Source organism: Myodes glareolus, chromosome 7 (genome assembly GCF_982192425.1).
Source record: "Myodes glareolus chromosome 7, mMyoGla1.1, whole genome shotgun sequence".
NCBI lineage: Eukaryota > Metazoa > Chordata > Mammalia > Rodentia > Cricetidae > Myodes > Myodes glareolus.
The window spans coordinates 92972418-92985958 of NC_142032.1; the positions used below are offsets into that span (position 1 = coordinate 92972418).

The following is a 13541-nucleotide window of genomic DNA, read 5'->3' on the forward strand; positions in this document are numbered from 1 at the left end:
CAGTGTGGACCCTTCTCCTCTCTGACACTAGGCTTGTTCATTGTGACTATGTCAGCTGAGGCTGGCCTTCCTCTCTCTTGAAGAGGATGGGAGGGAAGCTCAGAAATGCTTATTGAATGCACGGCTGCCCTGCCAACAAGAATACTGTCCCGGAACTACAGTATGCTGTATCTACCACGTCCTTTGGCAGTTCCCCACCTTACCAGACCAGACACTAGCATTGAACTTGGGTTCAGATTGATGGAATTTGAAGCAGGACTTCCTCTTAGGCACTGTGATGTTAGGCAAGGGGACTGACTTTCTTGTCTATAAAGTGGAGTATGTCAATCATACCTGCCTTGTAAGTCAAAGTGAAGGACTCATGAACTGCGTGACATAAAGTGGCTCAGATTGTGTCTGGTACCCCAACACCACAGCTATGATAGCTATGGCCAAGCTGAAGACATGTGGCCATCTAGCCTACAATGACCATGAACTCTGATCCTCTTGCCTTCTTCTCTCAAGTGTGGGGGTTGTAGGTGCACACCACAATGCCTGATTTATGCTGGGGATTAAACCCAGAGCTTCACACATGTTAGGTAGACACGCTACCAACTGAACTACATCTCCAGCCCACCTTTATGTTATTTTTCAGTTCCTTCATGGGAGCGGAGTATGGGAAGGCACTAACACAGGCTTCTAGAGGCTTCTAGAGGAAAGATGGTTAAGTCTGCCCTCTGCCCTTCCTTTGACCCTGGGACAGAGTCTAAAGTTTGCTGCTCACTAGCTGTCCAAGTAGAAAAGCCACACTGTGAGGAGACTCTGTTTCTCTCTATTTAAAGTGTAACTTGCAGGATGCCATGAGGGATAGATGGGACACTATGAAATAACCCTGTTGGGCCTAAACACAGAGAATGTCAGAAAAGCTCCCAGGGAGTTGGGAGGCTCAGCTGCAGGGCCACCCATCCTTTCTGGGCCTCTTTCAGGCGAGGGCTCTGAATCTGAACTTGTGAATTTCTGCCCCATATGCCACTTGTTCATCTAGTAAGGGGAGGACCCTATGCGCCTCCCCCAGGAGCTCAGAGACCAGGGAACAGTCATTGACCCCACATGGAGGGATGCAGGCCACAGGGCAGGAGGAGCTAAAGGAGATCCACAATGAAGTCATCCTGAAGGATCCAGGTACCAGCACTAGAAAGCACTGAGCTGAGACAGGATCCCCTATCCCTTCACTCCTGTAGAAGTATTTATGGAACAAACACTTCCATTTTCCCTGCCACAAGTCAACCTGTGTGTCACTGTCTCAGTGCTGGGTCACAGCTCTGTGCTTCCCACCTAAGTGTGCACAGATGACATCCAGGTGCACAGACCCACCTCTTTCTATCCTGGGGCTTTCTCCAAATCCTTGAACGGTTCCTCTGGCACGCACCAAACAGGCGAATATTCCGAGAATAAAGCCCATTTTTGGAGCAGCCATTCACAATAGCTGCTAGAAACAGGGACAAAACCCCCCGATCCCCACTTACTGGCCTCATTTTGCTCATCTGTGAAACGGACACAAGAGCCTAAATAAAGGCGAATAAAGAGAAACGGACAGCCTTCCTTTATCTTTCCATCTGCTTTAGATGGTAAAGGAGGCTTGCCAGATGTGTGTTCGGTACCTAGCACAGAGACTAAAAGGAGACTCGTTGATTGTACCTTTCTGCCCTGGGAAGAAGTAGAAGCTGAGTTGATAATACGAGTTCTGGGTCCAAACTCCAGAACTTGGAATGTTGGCTCAATGACTTACTGGTTACTGGACAAGGTATTTCGCTTCCTCATGCCTCAATGTTCTCATCAATCAAATGGGTTGTTTATAGTAGTAACACCTATGTGTTGTAACAGTCAAATGGCAGTAACAACAACCCTCTTGGGAGAAGTCACTTTTTAGGTAACTGTCTGAAGAAACAGAGGCAGATTGTGAAGAGTAGACTGGAGAGAGGGTGTATAATGGGTCGACAGCCCTGAGGAGCAGCAATGGTGTTCTCTACGGGTAGAGGGTGTCCCTGGGAAACATTCTACAGGATGGATTTCCCAGATGATGCAGGGGTGGGGACAATTCCCAGACCAGGTGACTTCCTTTGAAAAAGAGGAAGAGGAGGCAAGAGTTCAAAATGAGGAGCTCGGAGCAGCGCCGCTGAAGCACTCGGCATGCTCCGGGGTCTCTTGTCAACACGTGCTAAGCCAGGCCATAGGTGGCGTTCTTCTAACTGCGCACATGAGGAACCCAAGGCTCTGGGAGATTCCGTCTGCACCCAGTCACACAGCTAGGAGAGACGTGTGGCAGAGCCGAGAATGAAATCTACTCGAGATCTTTTCAGAAAGGAAGAAAACCAGGAGGAATGGAGGCAGACCTCTGGGCTCTGCCCTGTCAGCCGCCCCCTTCATGTGGAGCCTCTCCTTGAGGATAGATTTTTCTGAAGGTGCCCTGTGATCTGAGGAAAGGGGCGTCCACTTTCCCATGTGATGAGCTGCACCTGCTGTGTGGTGTAAATCTGGGTGACACCTGCAGGTCCCTGGGCCTCACAAATCAGCCAGATGAAGGCAGCTGGGCAGGTACCCTGAGCAGAGGTGATTTGCAGAAGGACAGACCCGATTCACAGCCAGGGAGAGCCTTTACCTCCTCCCTCAGAGGCTGCTAAGGAAGCTTGGAGCCCCCACTGATCACTCTGGAGCTTTGGGCCAGAGATTGTTCCCTATTGTTTTGTGGAACAGGTCTGAACAGTCCCCCATGTCTGAGGGGAAATAGTCCTCTTGCTTCTCAGCCCCATCCCGGGTTGGGAGAAGCGCAGGTGAGGACAGGCATCCTAAAGCATCTGTGCTTGTAAAGGCAGGAAAGCCCCAACCGGAGGGAACACAGTGCAAAAGCACCGTGGCGTGGGTGAACACAGTGCAAAGGCACCGTGGCGTGGGTGAATGCGGGTACTTGGGAATAGGAGTCCAAAGTCCTGCTGAAATGGCTGAGGGTAATCGGGGTCAGGACCCTTCACCTTGTGCATCTGGGAAGCAGAGCAGAGGACAGGAAGTGGAGGATGGAATAATCGGTTCCTAACTATTGCTGCAATTTGGAGGCTTTAAGAATCTCTGAAGTGTAAAATTTTGGACTAAGAACCTAAATCCTTGCTCTGTCTCCTAGGAGAGTATGATGAAGTTTCTGAGCAGAGTGATGCTATAAAACTGTCCCAAAGAGAAATTAAAACTGCATAAAGGAGAAGTCAGCACCAAGTGTCAAGTCGGCCTCTGGCTTACCTGCAAAATGTGCTGAACCTTCCTAAATGCCCTTCTGGAATCTGCTTTGCATCCCATGATCCCAGACCTGCTCATCCTCAGCTTGGATGGAGCCTGTTGTTGTATGGGGGTCTCCAGCACTCCTGGGGCTCTGAGTTCATCCCTTACCTAGATGATAAGGAAGACCCTACTGTGTACCCCAAATCAGGGTACCAGGGCTGGAGCAGTGTCCCCAGCTTGGACGCAGCTGTCGTCAATTACTTACTATGGTATTTTTTTCCTTTTCCTTTTTATTTTTCTTTTCTTTTTTTCTTTCTTTTCTTTTCTTTTTTCTTTTTTTTTTTGAGACAGGGTTTCTCTGTCTGTATCTCTGACTGTCCTGGAACTCACTCTGAGACCTGAACTCACAAAGATCTATCTACTTCTGCCTCCCTAAGTGCTGGAATTAAAGGTGTGTGCCACCACCATCTGGCTTTACTATGGTCTTTTTAATGAGCCCCATGGCTCCTTCCAAAGCCACTGGAGCAGAAGGAGGAGTCATTTACACTTAAGCAGCTTCTGGTATCTGGGCACTATCCCCACTTTCACTTAATAGGGTCCCTCCTTGAGCCCCAAGGAGTGCAAAGTTGAGCTGGTCCTTCCCCAAGTTCCCTGAACCAGGGCACGGCTGATCTCTGTTATTCTCGTTTTCATTTACTCCATTGCTCGAGGTGGATGAGCAGACAGCCACAGGAGGCTGGCTCCAAGGAAGCACCGTCGCCGAGGTCCATGCTTTGAGGAAGCCAAGGCTGTGGAACAGAAAGGAAGATGGTCTAGTCTCCAGGGCCAGGCAGATCAGAGCAGGCCTCGCCACTCCTCCCCCCTGCCGTTGCATCCCCTGGACCGTGCTAGGTGAAGTCTCAGGCCTTCACTCGCCATCCCTTGAAGGCGGCTGGCCTCTGAGCCATGTTGCCTAGGCTTGCGTCACTTGGCTGTTGCTGTGGCACTGAGATGATTTTAGCTCCTTCTGGACTCTGAAGATTACTTCATTTGTGGCAACAGTAAATCGAGAGGGCAAAGATTAATTTCCAATCATGGTTTCAGAGGTTAAGGACAATGGCTAATTGTTCGTGTTGTTTCTGGGTCCATGGGGAGGCTGAAAGGGAACATGTGGCCAAGCAGAGATGATTACCTCATGTGGCCAGATTGGGGGGGGGGAAGAAAGGGAGTTGGGGGGAGGAGAATGAGTTAGGGAGAGGAGGAAGAAGAGGAAGTCTCTGTTGACTGATTACAGCAATGACTCTGAGGAGGAGTCTGGGTCCTGGTTTCTCTCTCAAAGGCACACTTCTATTGACTTTTTCTCTAACCAGGCCCCATCTCCTAAGGTCCTCATCACTTCCCCTTATCCCATTAGGTTGTGAATCCATAAGTGGATTAATACATCCATGAGATCAAAGCCCAAATTATCAAGTCACTTCTAAACACTGCTGCCTGGGAAGCCAGGTCTTCAACACCTGATCCCTGGGGGCTGTTTGTGATCCGAACCATAGCCAACAGCATTATGGACATTGAAAGGGTTGAATGAGTCCTATGTGAAGCGGGTTTAGGATAGTACTGAGCACATGAAGGTAGATAAAGGAACTTTACCCATGAGCACCACTGTCTGCAAAGGTGGGTGTGCGTATTTCAGATGTGTTCTGTGAGTTATGGTGGAATGATGGGGAGAATGCTCAAAGAGTGGATCTAAAGCAATGAGAACAGTGCCATCGCGTGGCACCACATATGGCAAGCACTGCAGACTGTACCCGCCCTGGTTTATGACTTCTGGGTTACAGTGCTGGACTTAACTCACAACTGGTCCTACACAATGCATGCACAATCCTTCTGCAAGCTCAGCTCCCCCATGCTTAGCACTAGTGGCATCGAGCCAGGTGCATGAAACAACATGGGGGGTTATAGCACAGCCATTGACAGGCATCAGAAATTGAGAGAGAAGAAGAGGAGGAGGAGGAGGAGGGCAAAGGAGGATGGGCTAGAGTGAGGTTTGAGTAGAGCCCAGCACATGACTACCGGACAAACATTTTCATGTCCGTTGCTGCAGTCGCCTTCAAAAATCAATTTGTAGCAGGACAGTGTGGTGGGGACAACAGGTCACCGTGGAGCAGAAGAGGGGGAGTATAGTTGAAGCCTGGCTTTGGAGGACCTACTGATTTTGGAGTTGATATTTCTAGTGGATTTGGGCATCCCTAATGCTGAGCCGTGACATCAGGAAGCAGAATGAGAAACCAAGTGGGGCTCTTCGGTGGTGATTCTGGGGCTTTCTCATCACTTGGTCATACTAAGTTGAGGTGTGACAGTGCCTGGTCCCTGTGGTCATGTTTAACAGCCTTCTGTTGGGGGGGGGGTGTTCCTTATGAACCACTCTCCCAAGTCTTTGCCAAACAAACACAGCCGGCTTAGCCTTCAGGTGGAGGGACTATTTAATTTCAGGCCATTTTTAGCTGGACCAAAGTGCGAAGGACAGAAGAATGACCCACAGAAAACACTTGTAACCTGCCGATGAGTTGAGTTGAAAGCTTGGTGATCTCACAGAGAGAGTGAGACATGCATCAAACTGTCCCATTCTGGAATCCATGCTGTCTTGGCCAGGCTACCTTGCTCATCAGCATGGCCCCCTGAGTCCACTTTCTTTGTGAAGAATGTGATGAGTGTCACATTCCTTCAGCTTTCTTCGGCTCTCCAGCGCTGTGATGGTCAGCTTGTTTTGACAGCCATGGCATCCGTTCCTGTAATCTCTGCTTAAAGTGTATTGACATAGGGGTTGTGTTTCAATGGCTCTAAATGGCTCTAGAGAATGGCAAGTTAATCTTCTGATATTAAGAAGACCAGCCGCTGCTCACTCTTAAAGAATAAACCAAATAAAACGTGCTGTGTTTTCCATCTTTAAATCAACATCGTTAGTAGCTGGCTGTTATTGTTCTCACTGACCAGCAGGGGTGAAGCAGAGGGTGGCGTAACACTGTTGTCCATGCTGGGCTTGATGTTGGGAGGAGGAGTGACCAAAGGGAGACAAGACAGTGATCTGTGCAGAGGGCAGCTGGGAAACTCCAGGGGACAGTCCAAAGCATGTATAAGGGACAGCCCCCAAAGCGAGTGTTGTCTCCAGAGCTCATATGTTGGGCTTGGTGTCTAGCCTGTGACACTATTAGGAGGTGCTGGGACCTCACAAATATAGCCAACATTTTGACATTTTAGTGTTTTGGGGTGTGTGTGTGTGTGTGTGTGTGCGTGCGTGTGTGTAGGTCAGAGGACAGTTCCAGTTGTTTCAAAGATGCTGTCCATACTGTTTATTTAGACAGGGTTTCTCACTGGCCTAGAAGTTGCCAAGTGGGCTAGGCTGGCTGGCTAGTGAGCTCTAGGGATCCACCTGTCTCCATCTCCCTTGTGCTGGGATTACAGATGCATAAAACTGTGAAGGGTTTTTAATGCAGTTCTGGGGATTAAGCTCAGGGCCACATGGTTACAAGGCAAGCACTTTACACTGAGCCGCCTCCCCCTGCAACTTCTCTGGGGGAGAGAGTGAAGGCTTCTCTGACATCCTCATGGAGGGCAGCAGACTTGTGGTTTTACAGTGCCCTCTCAAACTGAGGTCCTCCAGTGATAGGGGAAGCTGTGCCTTTAAGAGATAAGAGCCTGGGGAGGCGGCTCAGTGGTTAAAAGTGCACACCTCTTGCAGAGGGTCCAAGTTTGGGTCCCAGCATCCACATGGCAGCTAACCACTGTCTGGAACTCTAGTTCTAGGGGATCTGATGCCCTCTTCTGGCCTCCATGGGCACTGCACACATGTGGTACACAAGCCAGACACCCAAACATGAAGAAGGAGGAGAAGAAAGAAGAAAAGATAAGCAATCACGCTCTTCCCTTACGAAGGAGACTAAAGCCCTCACCAAAGAGGCTTCAGGAGCATTCCACAAATTTCATCCTTCATTTCATGCCGTGCAGGAATAACAGAAAGTTTCCCCCTTTACCCTTCCCATGCCAGATGCTGGCAAATTGATCTTAGACAGCCTAACCTACTGAACTCTAAGGAAATGGGTCTCTGCTTTATAAATAACCCAGTGTGTGTATTCATTAGAGCCAGACTCTAGAAATAACTTTGACAATGACTCTATCCCTGTGACCTGACCGTGTCCCCATCCCCCACCTCCTGACACCATCATGTGGGGGATTAGGATTTCAGTATGTATTGAGTGTGGCCCAAACACTCAGTCCACTGTAGACTCTTGCTCACAGCCACAGCAACTGGGACATATAGGATAGCTATTGAGCAAAAGAATGAACAAATGGATGAGTAGGCTTTCTCTTCAGTCATGCTTCTGTGAGACCTACAGCACACAGAGGGGAACCATCTCCTGAACACTAAAAGGCAAAGAAGTACTGGTCTGCCTGCCTCTGGCAAGCCTAGCCAAACACTTCTGCAAAACACCCGTGTCTCTGCTTTCCAAAGAGCAGAGAAGCCTGTGCAAACCAACTTCCCAATATTTTGGTTTCCTTCACACTAAAGACCATGGTGTCCAGCCAAGCATTTAACCCGGATTAACAGTAGTGGCTGCCTCGCCGCCTGTCGAGCCTGTGAGTCATCACTCTGGACTGGCTGGTGAACCACAAAAGCACCACAATGGGGCAGATATAGGGAAAGAGCTCGGTGCAGTTAGGCTACGGGATTCCCTGCTTCTTGTTGGTCTGAAGGAGTGTGAGTGGGCTCTGGGGAAGCACTCCTTATGGGGCCGTGGAGCATGGCCTGCACCCTCTCAGGGCGTCTCTTGGATGCCAGCAGAGCAGGAATCTGTGGACAGCAGGAGAGGGCTGGAAGCACCACGCAAGCAGGAGGGGGCTTGGCCCCATGCAGGACACAAATTGTTTCTCCGTCAGCACTGGCTGTGGACAGCTCCCACATTTCCTCTCAGTGTGGAAAAGTCACAAAGAGCAGACCTCCTGCCTCCTGTCTTCCCAGCATGCTGCATGAAGTGCAAATGATAGCTTCTCCACTCCGCTGCTTCAATCTGTCCTGCTCTACTATGATATTTTATTAAACAGTATTTATACTGATTTTTAATAATACTTTTTAATGAGATCTATGGTCAGGCCTCTAACTAATCCCGACTACTTGGGAGGCCGAGGAAGGAGGATCATCAGTTCAAGGCTTGCATGGGTAATTTAGTGAGACCTTGTCTCAAAATTAAGATCTACATATGCATTTGTGTGTGTGTATGTGTGTGTGTTATATATATATATATATGTGTGTGTGTGTGTGTGTGTGTGTGTGTGTGTGTGTGTGTAGAGAGAGGGGGGGAGAGAGAGAGAGAGAGAGAGAGAGAGAGAGAGCTGTAGTTGTGTGATAGATTGCTTGCTTAGCATGTATGAGGTTTTAGATGTAATCCTCAGTACAGATCCCCCAAACAAATAAACAACCCACACTTTTTACACTTTTTTCACATAGTTTACATAGGGGAAAAGTTAAAGTTGATTTTAATCTTTCAGATTAGAACTTTGAAGATCAAAGTCTTGAGTTATATAGCGAAGCAAAAATGTGGCTCTATAATGATTAATCATTATATTTATCCCCAGGCTTCCCGGCAGCCTTAGCTAAAGACAGGTGTGATCCGTTATGTGCTTGTATTTAGTTATAAGGTGAAAGAGAAAATTTTCTATTTCACAGCAAGTTCTGAGAAATACTTTTAATATATAAAATATTTAGCAAGGTATATAATATACATTAATTTATAAAATATTAATGCATATAATGTATATCTCATAGGCGACATTTTGGAGACGTTTTCTGAGAACATGGAAGTGCCTTTGAGGTAGCTAATACTTAACAGTTGACAGGGGTTGGAGGAAGGCCCGGAAGCTGAGTTAGGTGACTGGACCAGAATCATCCATCACCTGGAATATTCTAAGCATTTCAATGCCCATTTCCTCTCCTACCCCACCCTCTCTGTCTCCTTCTCCTACTCTTTGCCCCCACCCCTTACCTTCTAACCCTCTTTCTCCCTGTCTGCATTGGCAGTGACAGACACACCTTTGAATCTGAGCATGATCAGAATGCAGCTGGCTGCAGGCAGACTTGCCCGTTGGCAGCCTTTGTCTGGCTCCCCGTGACCGGTTATAAAGGAACTAGAACTTTCAGCAAAACGGAATCTGTCACACTTGCTGTGCCTTCTCAGCTGACCCTTCTGTGTCTGATACCATGTCTGTGGCCCAGTCTTATAGCTCGCCCTGCTTGGTCTAAAGGCAATCCGAGAAGTCACCAGCTTCAAACATCCAGTGCTGCTTGGCATAGAGCCCTGCAGTCAGGGCGTGGGCCTCTGGGCAGCTTGTCGGCGAGCGTGTGTCTGCTCTGCATGAGGTCATGGATTCGTCTGGCTCTTTCAGACCTTCGCATCTCTTCACTGGGGTCGGAGGATCTGCGATGGCTTGCTTCCCTGTCTGGATCACTCATCCTCTGAGAGGCTAGCTTCTGCCTCTGGCCAGCCAGAAAGAGAAAGCTGGAGCTTCTCTGAGATAGACAAAGGAGGGTATGAGCTCAGCTTAGGGAGGGGGAACTCCTGGGGGGACCCTTTGGTGGTAACCTCCTCATCAGTGTCTTAGAACATCATTCTTGGTGTGTACAAGCTAAGGTATGAACACTGAGTACATGCACATTCCTTTCTTCAACAAGGAATACAGAACTGCCCATGACTCATCGGGCCCTGATTAGATTCTCCCTTGGTGATAAGTGGTTGGCTCAAAATGAATCCCCCCCCAACAGACTGTGAGGAGTCCTGGGTTCTTGCTTCCTCTGCTAGGAAATATAATGATCATGGCTGCTGTATCCCCCCAGGCTGAGAACCCCCATCATGGAGGTACAGAACAGCATGGGACATACCAAGCAGGGCCCAGTAACAATGGTAGCAGCCCACTGGCCCCTTGTTTCTACAGCACAATGCTTGTCATTGACCTCCCAGAAACACGATCCAGGCAGAGTACAAGCTAAGGTATTGGCCACTGGGGCACCTCTGGTTGGCAGGAGGAGCAATGGAGGGGGTTGACAGGAGGAAGCAACTGAGCGCAGAAGAAGCCTGGCTTATTCTCTCACTGCTCTGACCAAATACCTGACAAGAGGCAATTTAAGGGGAGAGAAGTTTGCTTCAACTCGTGGTTTGGCAAGAGACAGCCCTTTGAAGTCATTGTCCTGAGCACGTGAAGTATCTTGTTATAACACGCTGGCTGCTGGGAAGCAGAGTGGACTACAGATTCCCCAGCTCCACCCAAACAGTGACCTGCTTCCCTCTAGCTAGGTCCCAGCCCCCAACGATTCATGACCTCCGTATGTTGTTCACTGTGGGCTGGTGAGTGACTCAGGGAAAGGAGGAGCCCTAGTGTGATCTGAGACTTTGAGCTCAGAGATGCAATGCAGTTTGGTACCTCAGTCATGGGCTGGAAGGAGGAGAGAGGATTCTGGAGACAGTTGAGATGTGGCTGTGGTAGGTGACCCTCGTAACAGAGCCAAGTCTCTAGCAGTACGGGACCATGAAGGAGCAACACCTAAAAGACATGATATCCCAGGTGTGGCCCTAGCTAGCAGCTTTGTCCAAGACACGTGGCCAGGGTAAAGCAGAGCGGCGAGTTCGTGCCTAGCCAGGGGGCAGGGCTCCACTACCTGGAGGCTGCAGAGACGAATGCCCTCCCTCACAGACAGGGCAACACCCAGTGGGCAGGGGTAGGCAAAGGTGGCTTCGTGGGAACTCCCAAATAGTTCACCCCAAACAGCCCCCAGAACAGTGCTGCCAGCTGAGTACTAAGCAACCAAACACGTGAGCCTTTAGGGAACACTTTAGATCCTATTCCAAATTTTGATGGCGCAGGCCAGTCAAATCCGTAGACCACGTGTGAACCTGCCTCCAACACTCATGTGCTGTGTGAGCCCCACCTTCCAGTCGCCTTGCTGTGATGACGAACTAGACAACATGTGTGAGTTCTTGATAAATGTGCGATCCTGAAGCTATCCAAATACCATCTTCCTGTTTCCCCTCCAAGTTGAGCTATGCTGGTCGCCACTGGGAGCCAGTGAAAACCTGGAGTGGATGCAACAGGGGGTGCTCTTGCCTCCTGGGAAGGGGGCGGCATTTCACCTCAGTACTGTGACTATTTTGGCTGTTTCAACCTTTGCTCTTACTCAGTTCTTTCTCACCCACAGAGGAGCTCAAAGAGAAGTTGACGGAATACGTGGACAAGGTGAATGGCCAGAAGCCAGGCTTCATCAAAGTTGTGCGCCACAGCAAGCAGGAAGGCCTCATCCGCTCCAGGGTCAGTGGCTGGAGGGCAGCCACGGCCCCTGTGGTGGCCCTGTTCGATGCCCACGTGGAGTTCAATGTGGGCTGGTAAGTGCTTCCGGGACAGGAGGGGTCTCAGTGTGATCCCGTGGGTCTGACTCAGAAGTGCAGTGCATTCTGGGAGCTTAGTTAGGGGTTAGAAGGTTAGAAGAGGGATGAGCCAAATCTTGAAATAGGGCTCAGCCTCGAACCTATTCTCTGGGTGAAAGAGTCAAGGGTCAGCACCTGAAGGGTGTGGGAACACCTGATCTAACTTGCCACCCAGCTCTCAGATAAATACACAGAGACTTATTCTTACTTATGAATGTCCGGCCTTAGCTTGGCTGGTTTCTAGCCAGCTTTTTACATTTAAATTATCCCATTTTTCTTTAACTATATTTTGTCTCTAAGCTTTTTACCTTTCTTTACTCTATATATCTTTCTTTCCTTCTTATTCTGTGGCTAGCTGGGTGGCTGGGTGGCTGGCCCTGGAATCCTCCTCTCTTGCTCCTTTTCTTGCTCCTTGCTTTCTTCCCCAGATTTCTCCTATTTATTCTCTCTGCATGCCAGCCCCACCTATCCTTTCTCCTGCCTACCCTTTGGCCATTCAGCTCTTTATTAGACTAATCAGGTGTTTTAGGTAGACAGAGTAACACAGCTTTACAGAATTAAACAAATGGAACATGAAAGAATACAGCACATCTTTGCATCATTAAACAAATATTCTGCAGCAGAAATGAACGTAACACATCTTAAACTAATATTCCATAACACCGATCAGGAAGACAAGTATATATAAAGGGCAAAGTGGAGAGATGGCTCAGTGGTTAAGAGTACTGGCTGTTCTTGCAAGGAACCCATATTCCCTTCCTATTCAGTTTCCAGCACCCACATGGCAGTTGATGCTCATCTGTTAACTCCAGTTCAGGAGAGCCATTGCCCTCTTCTGGTACCGTCAGGGACTGCATGCAAGTCATGCACATTCACTTATGCAGACCAAACACTCACAAATATAAAACAGAAATAAATTAATCTTAACTACAACAAAAAGGCAGAGCGTTTCTGTCTAGCTGAGCATGGGACTCCAGAGTTGCGGACAACAGAGTTGGAGCAGATACAACACAGATGCCTTACTTCACAGACAGAGCAGGACCGAATGGGCAGAGGTGGGTAGAGGTGGCTTCCTGGATCCTCAAATGCTCTCAGAACCACCATCCCAGCAAAACTAAGTCGTATTCAGTCTTCCTTTGTGAAGTCAGGCCAGCTAGGTGCTGGATGGGGTAAGCCTGAGAACTGACAAGTGGCCTCTGTGGTTGCTACTGAACCCTCACAGGGCACCTGATATTGGTATCCCTGCAGGGCTACGAATGTATGGTGTTGCTCACCGTGTGTGGCTCTGCCTGGACATGGAGGCAGATGCTAAGGCTTACTTATAGCTGGGATATGTAGTTTCCTGTCCTTTTTCCTCATGTGCTTGCTGGCCTCGGTATATTCATGGTGTCACTCCTGCCTAGGCCCTGCTCCTCTGTCTCGGGGGAGCAGGATGAGGAGGGCATGCTGGCAGCAAGGAGTGGCAGGGCCTACAGGCAGCCTGGGAGGGACGCCGGCATCACAGGCCTAAACTCCTTAGGTTGCGGCAAGTCATTTTTTATTCTTGAAGTCCCTGTGTGCTATTTATGACGATTTAAAAAGCATTGCCACTGGATTTATGGCCAGCCAAGGAGAGGGACACTTACTATTTCAAGCTGATTTGAATAAACAATTATGCACAGAATATATTATTAATGAGAAGCTTATCATTCCTGTCGGCAAACACATTATTCTCCTGCTACCCAGAGGGGCATGCCAGTCCCTTGGAGGGGAAGCCTGGATGCCCACTCCTCCTGAGGCAAAGGAGGATGTAACTTCGCCCACACCTCCTGCCTCTTCCTTCAGGTTGGTTCAAGCAAAATAAAACCCAGG

The 13541-nt window shown here is 49.0% G+C and overlaps 1 protein-coding gene across 3 annotated transcripts in view; it reads left to right on the plus strand.

Annotated features, from left to right (window-relative positions):
- The window catches only part of Galnt18 (polypeptide N-acetylgalactosaminyltransferase 18), a 305496-nt gene that overhangs the window by 205052 nt on the left and 86903 nt on the right, over positions 1–13541 (plus strand). For all 3 annotated transcript variants that reach the window (XM_085692904.2, XM_087908562.1, XM_087908561.1), the window contains one exon: positions 11465–11648. In XM_085692904.2, coding sequence (XP_085549030.1) covers positions 11465–11648 — 184 coding nt within the window. The remainder of the gene's footprint in view (positions 1–11464; positions 11649–13541) is intronic.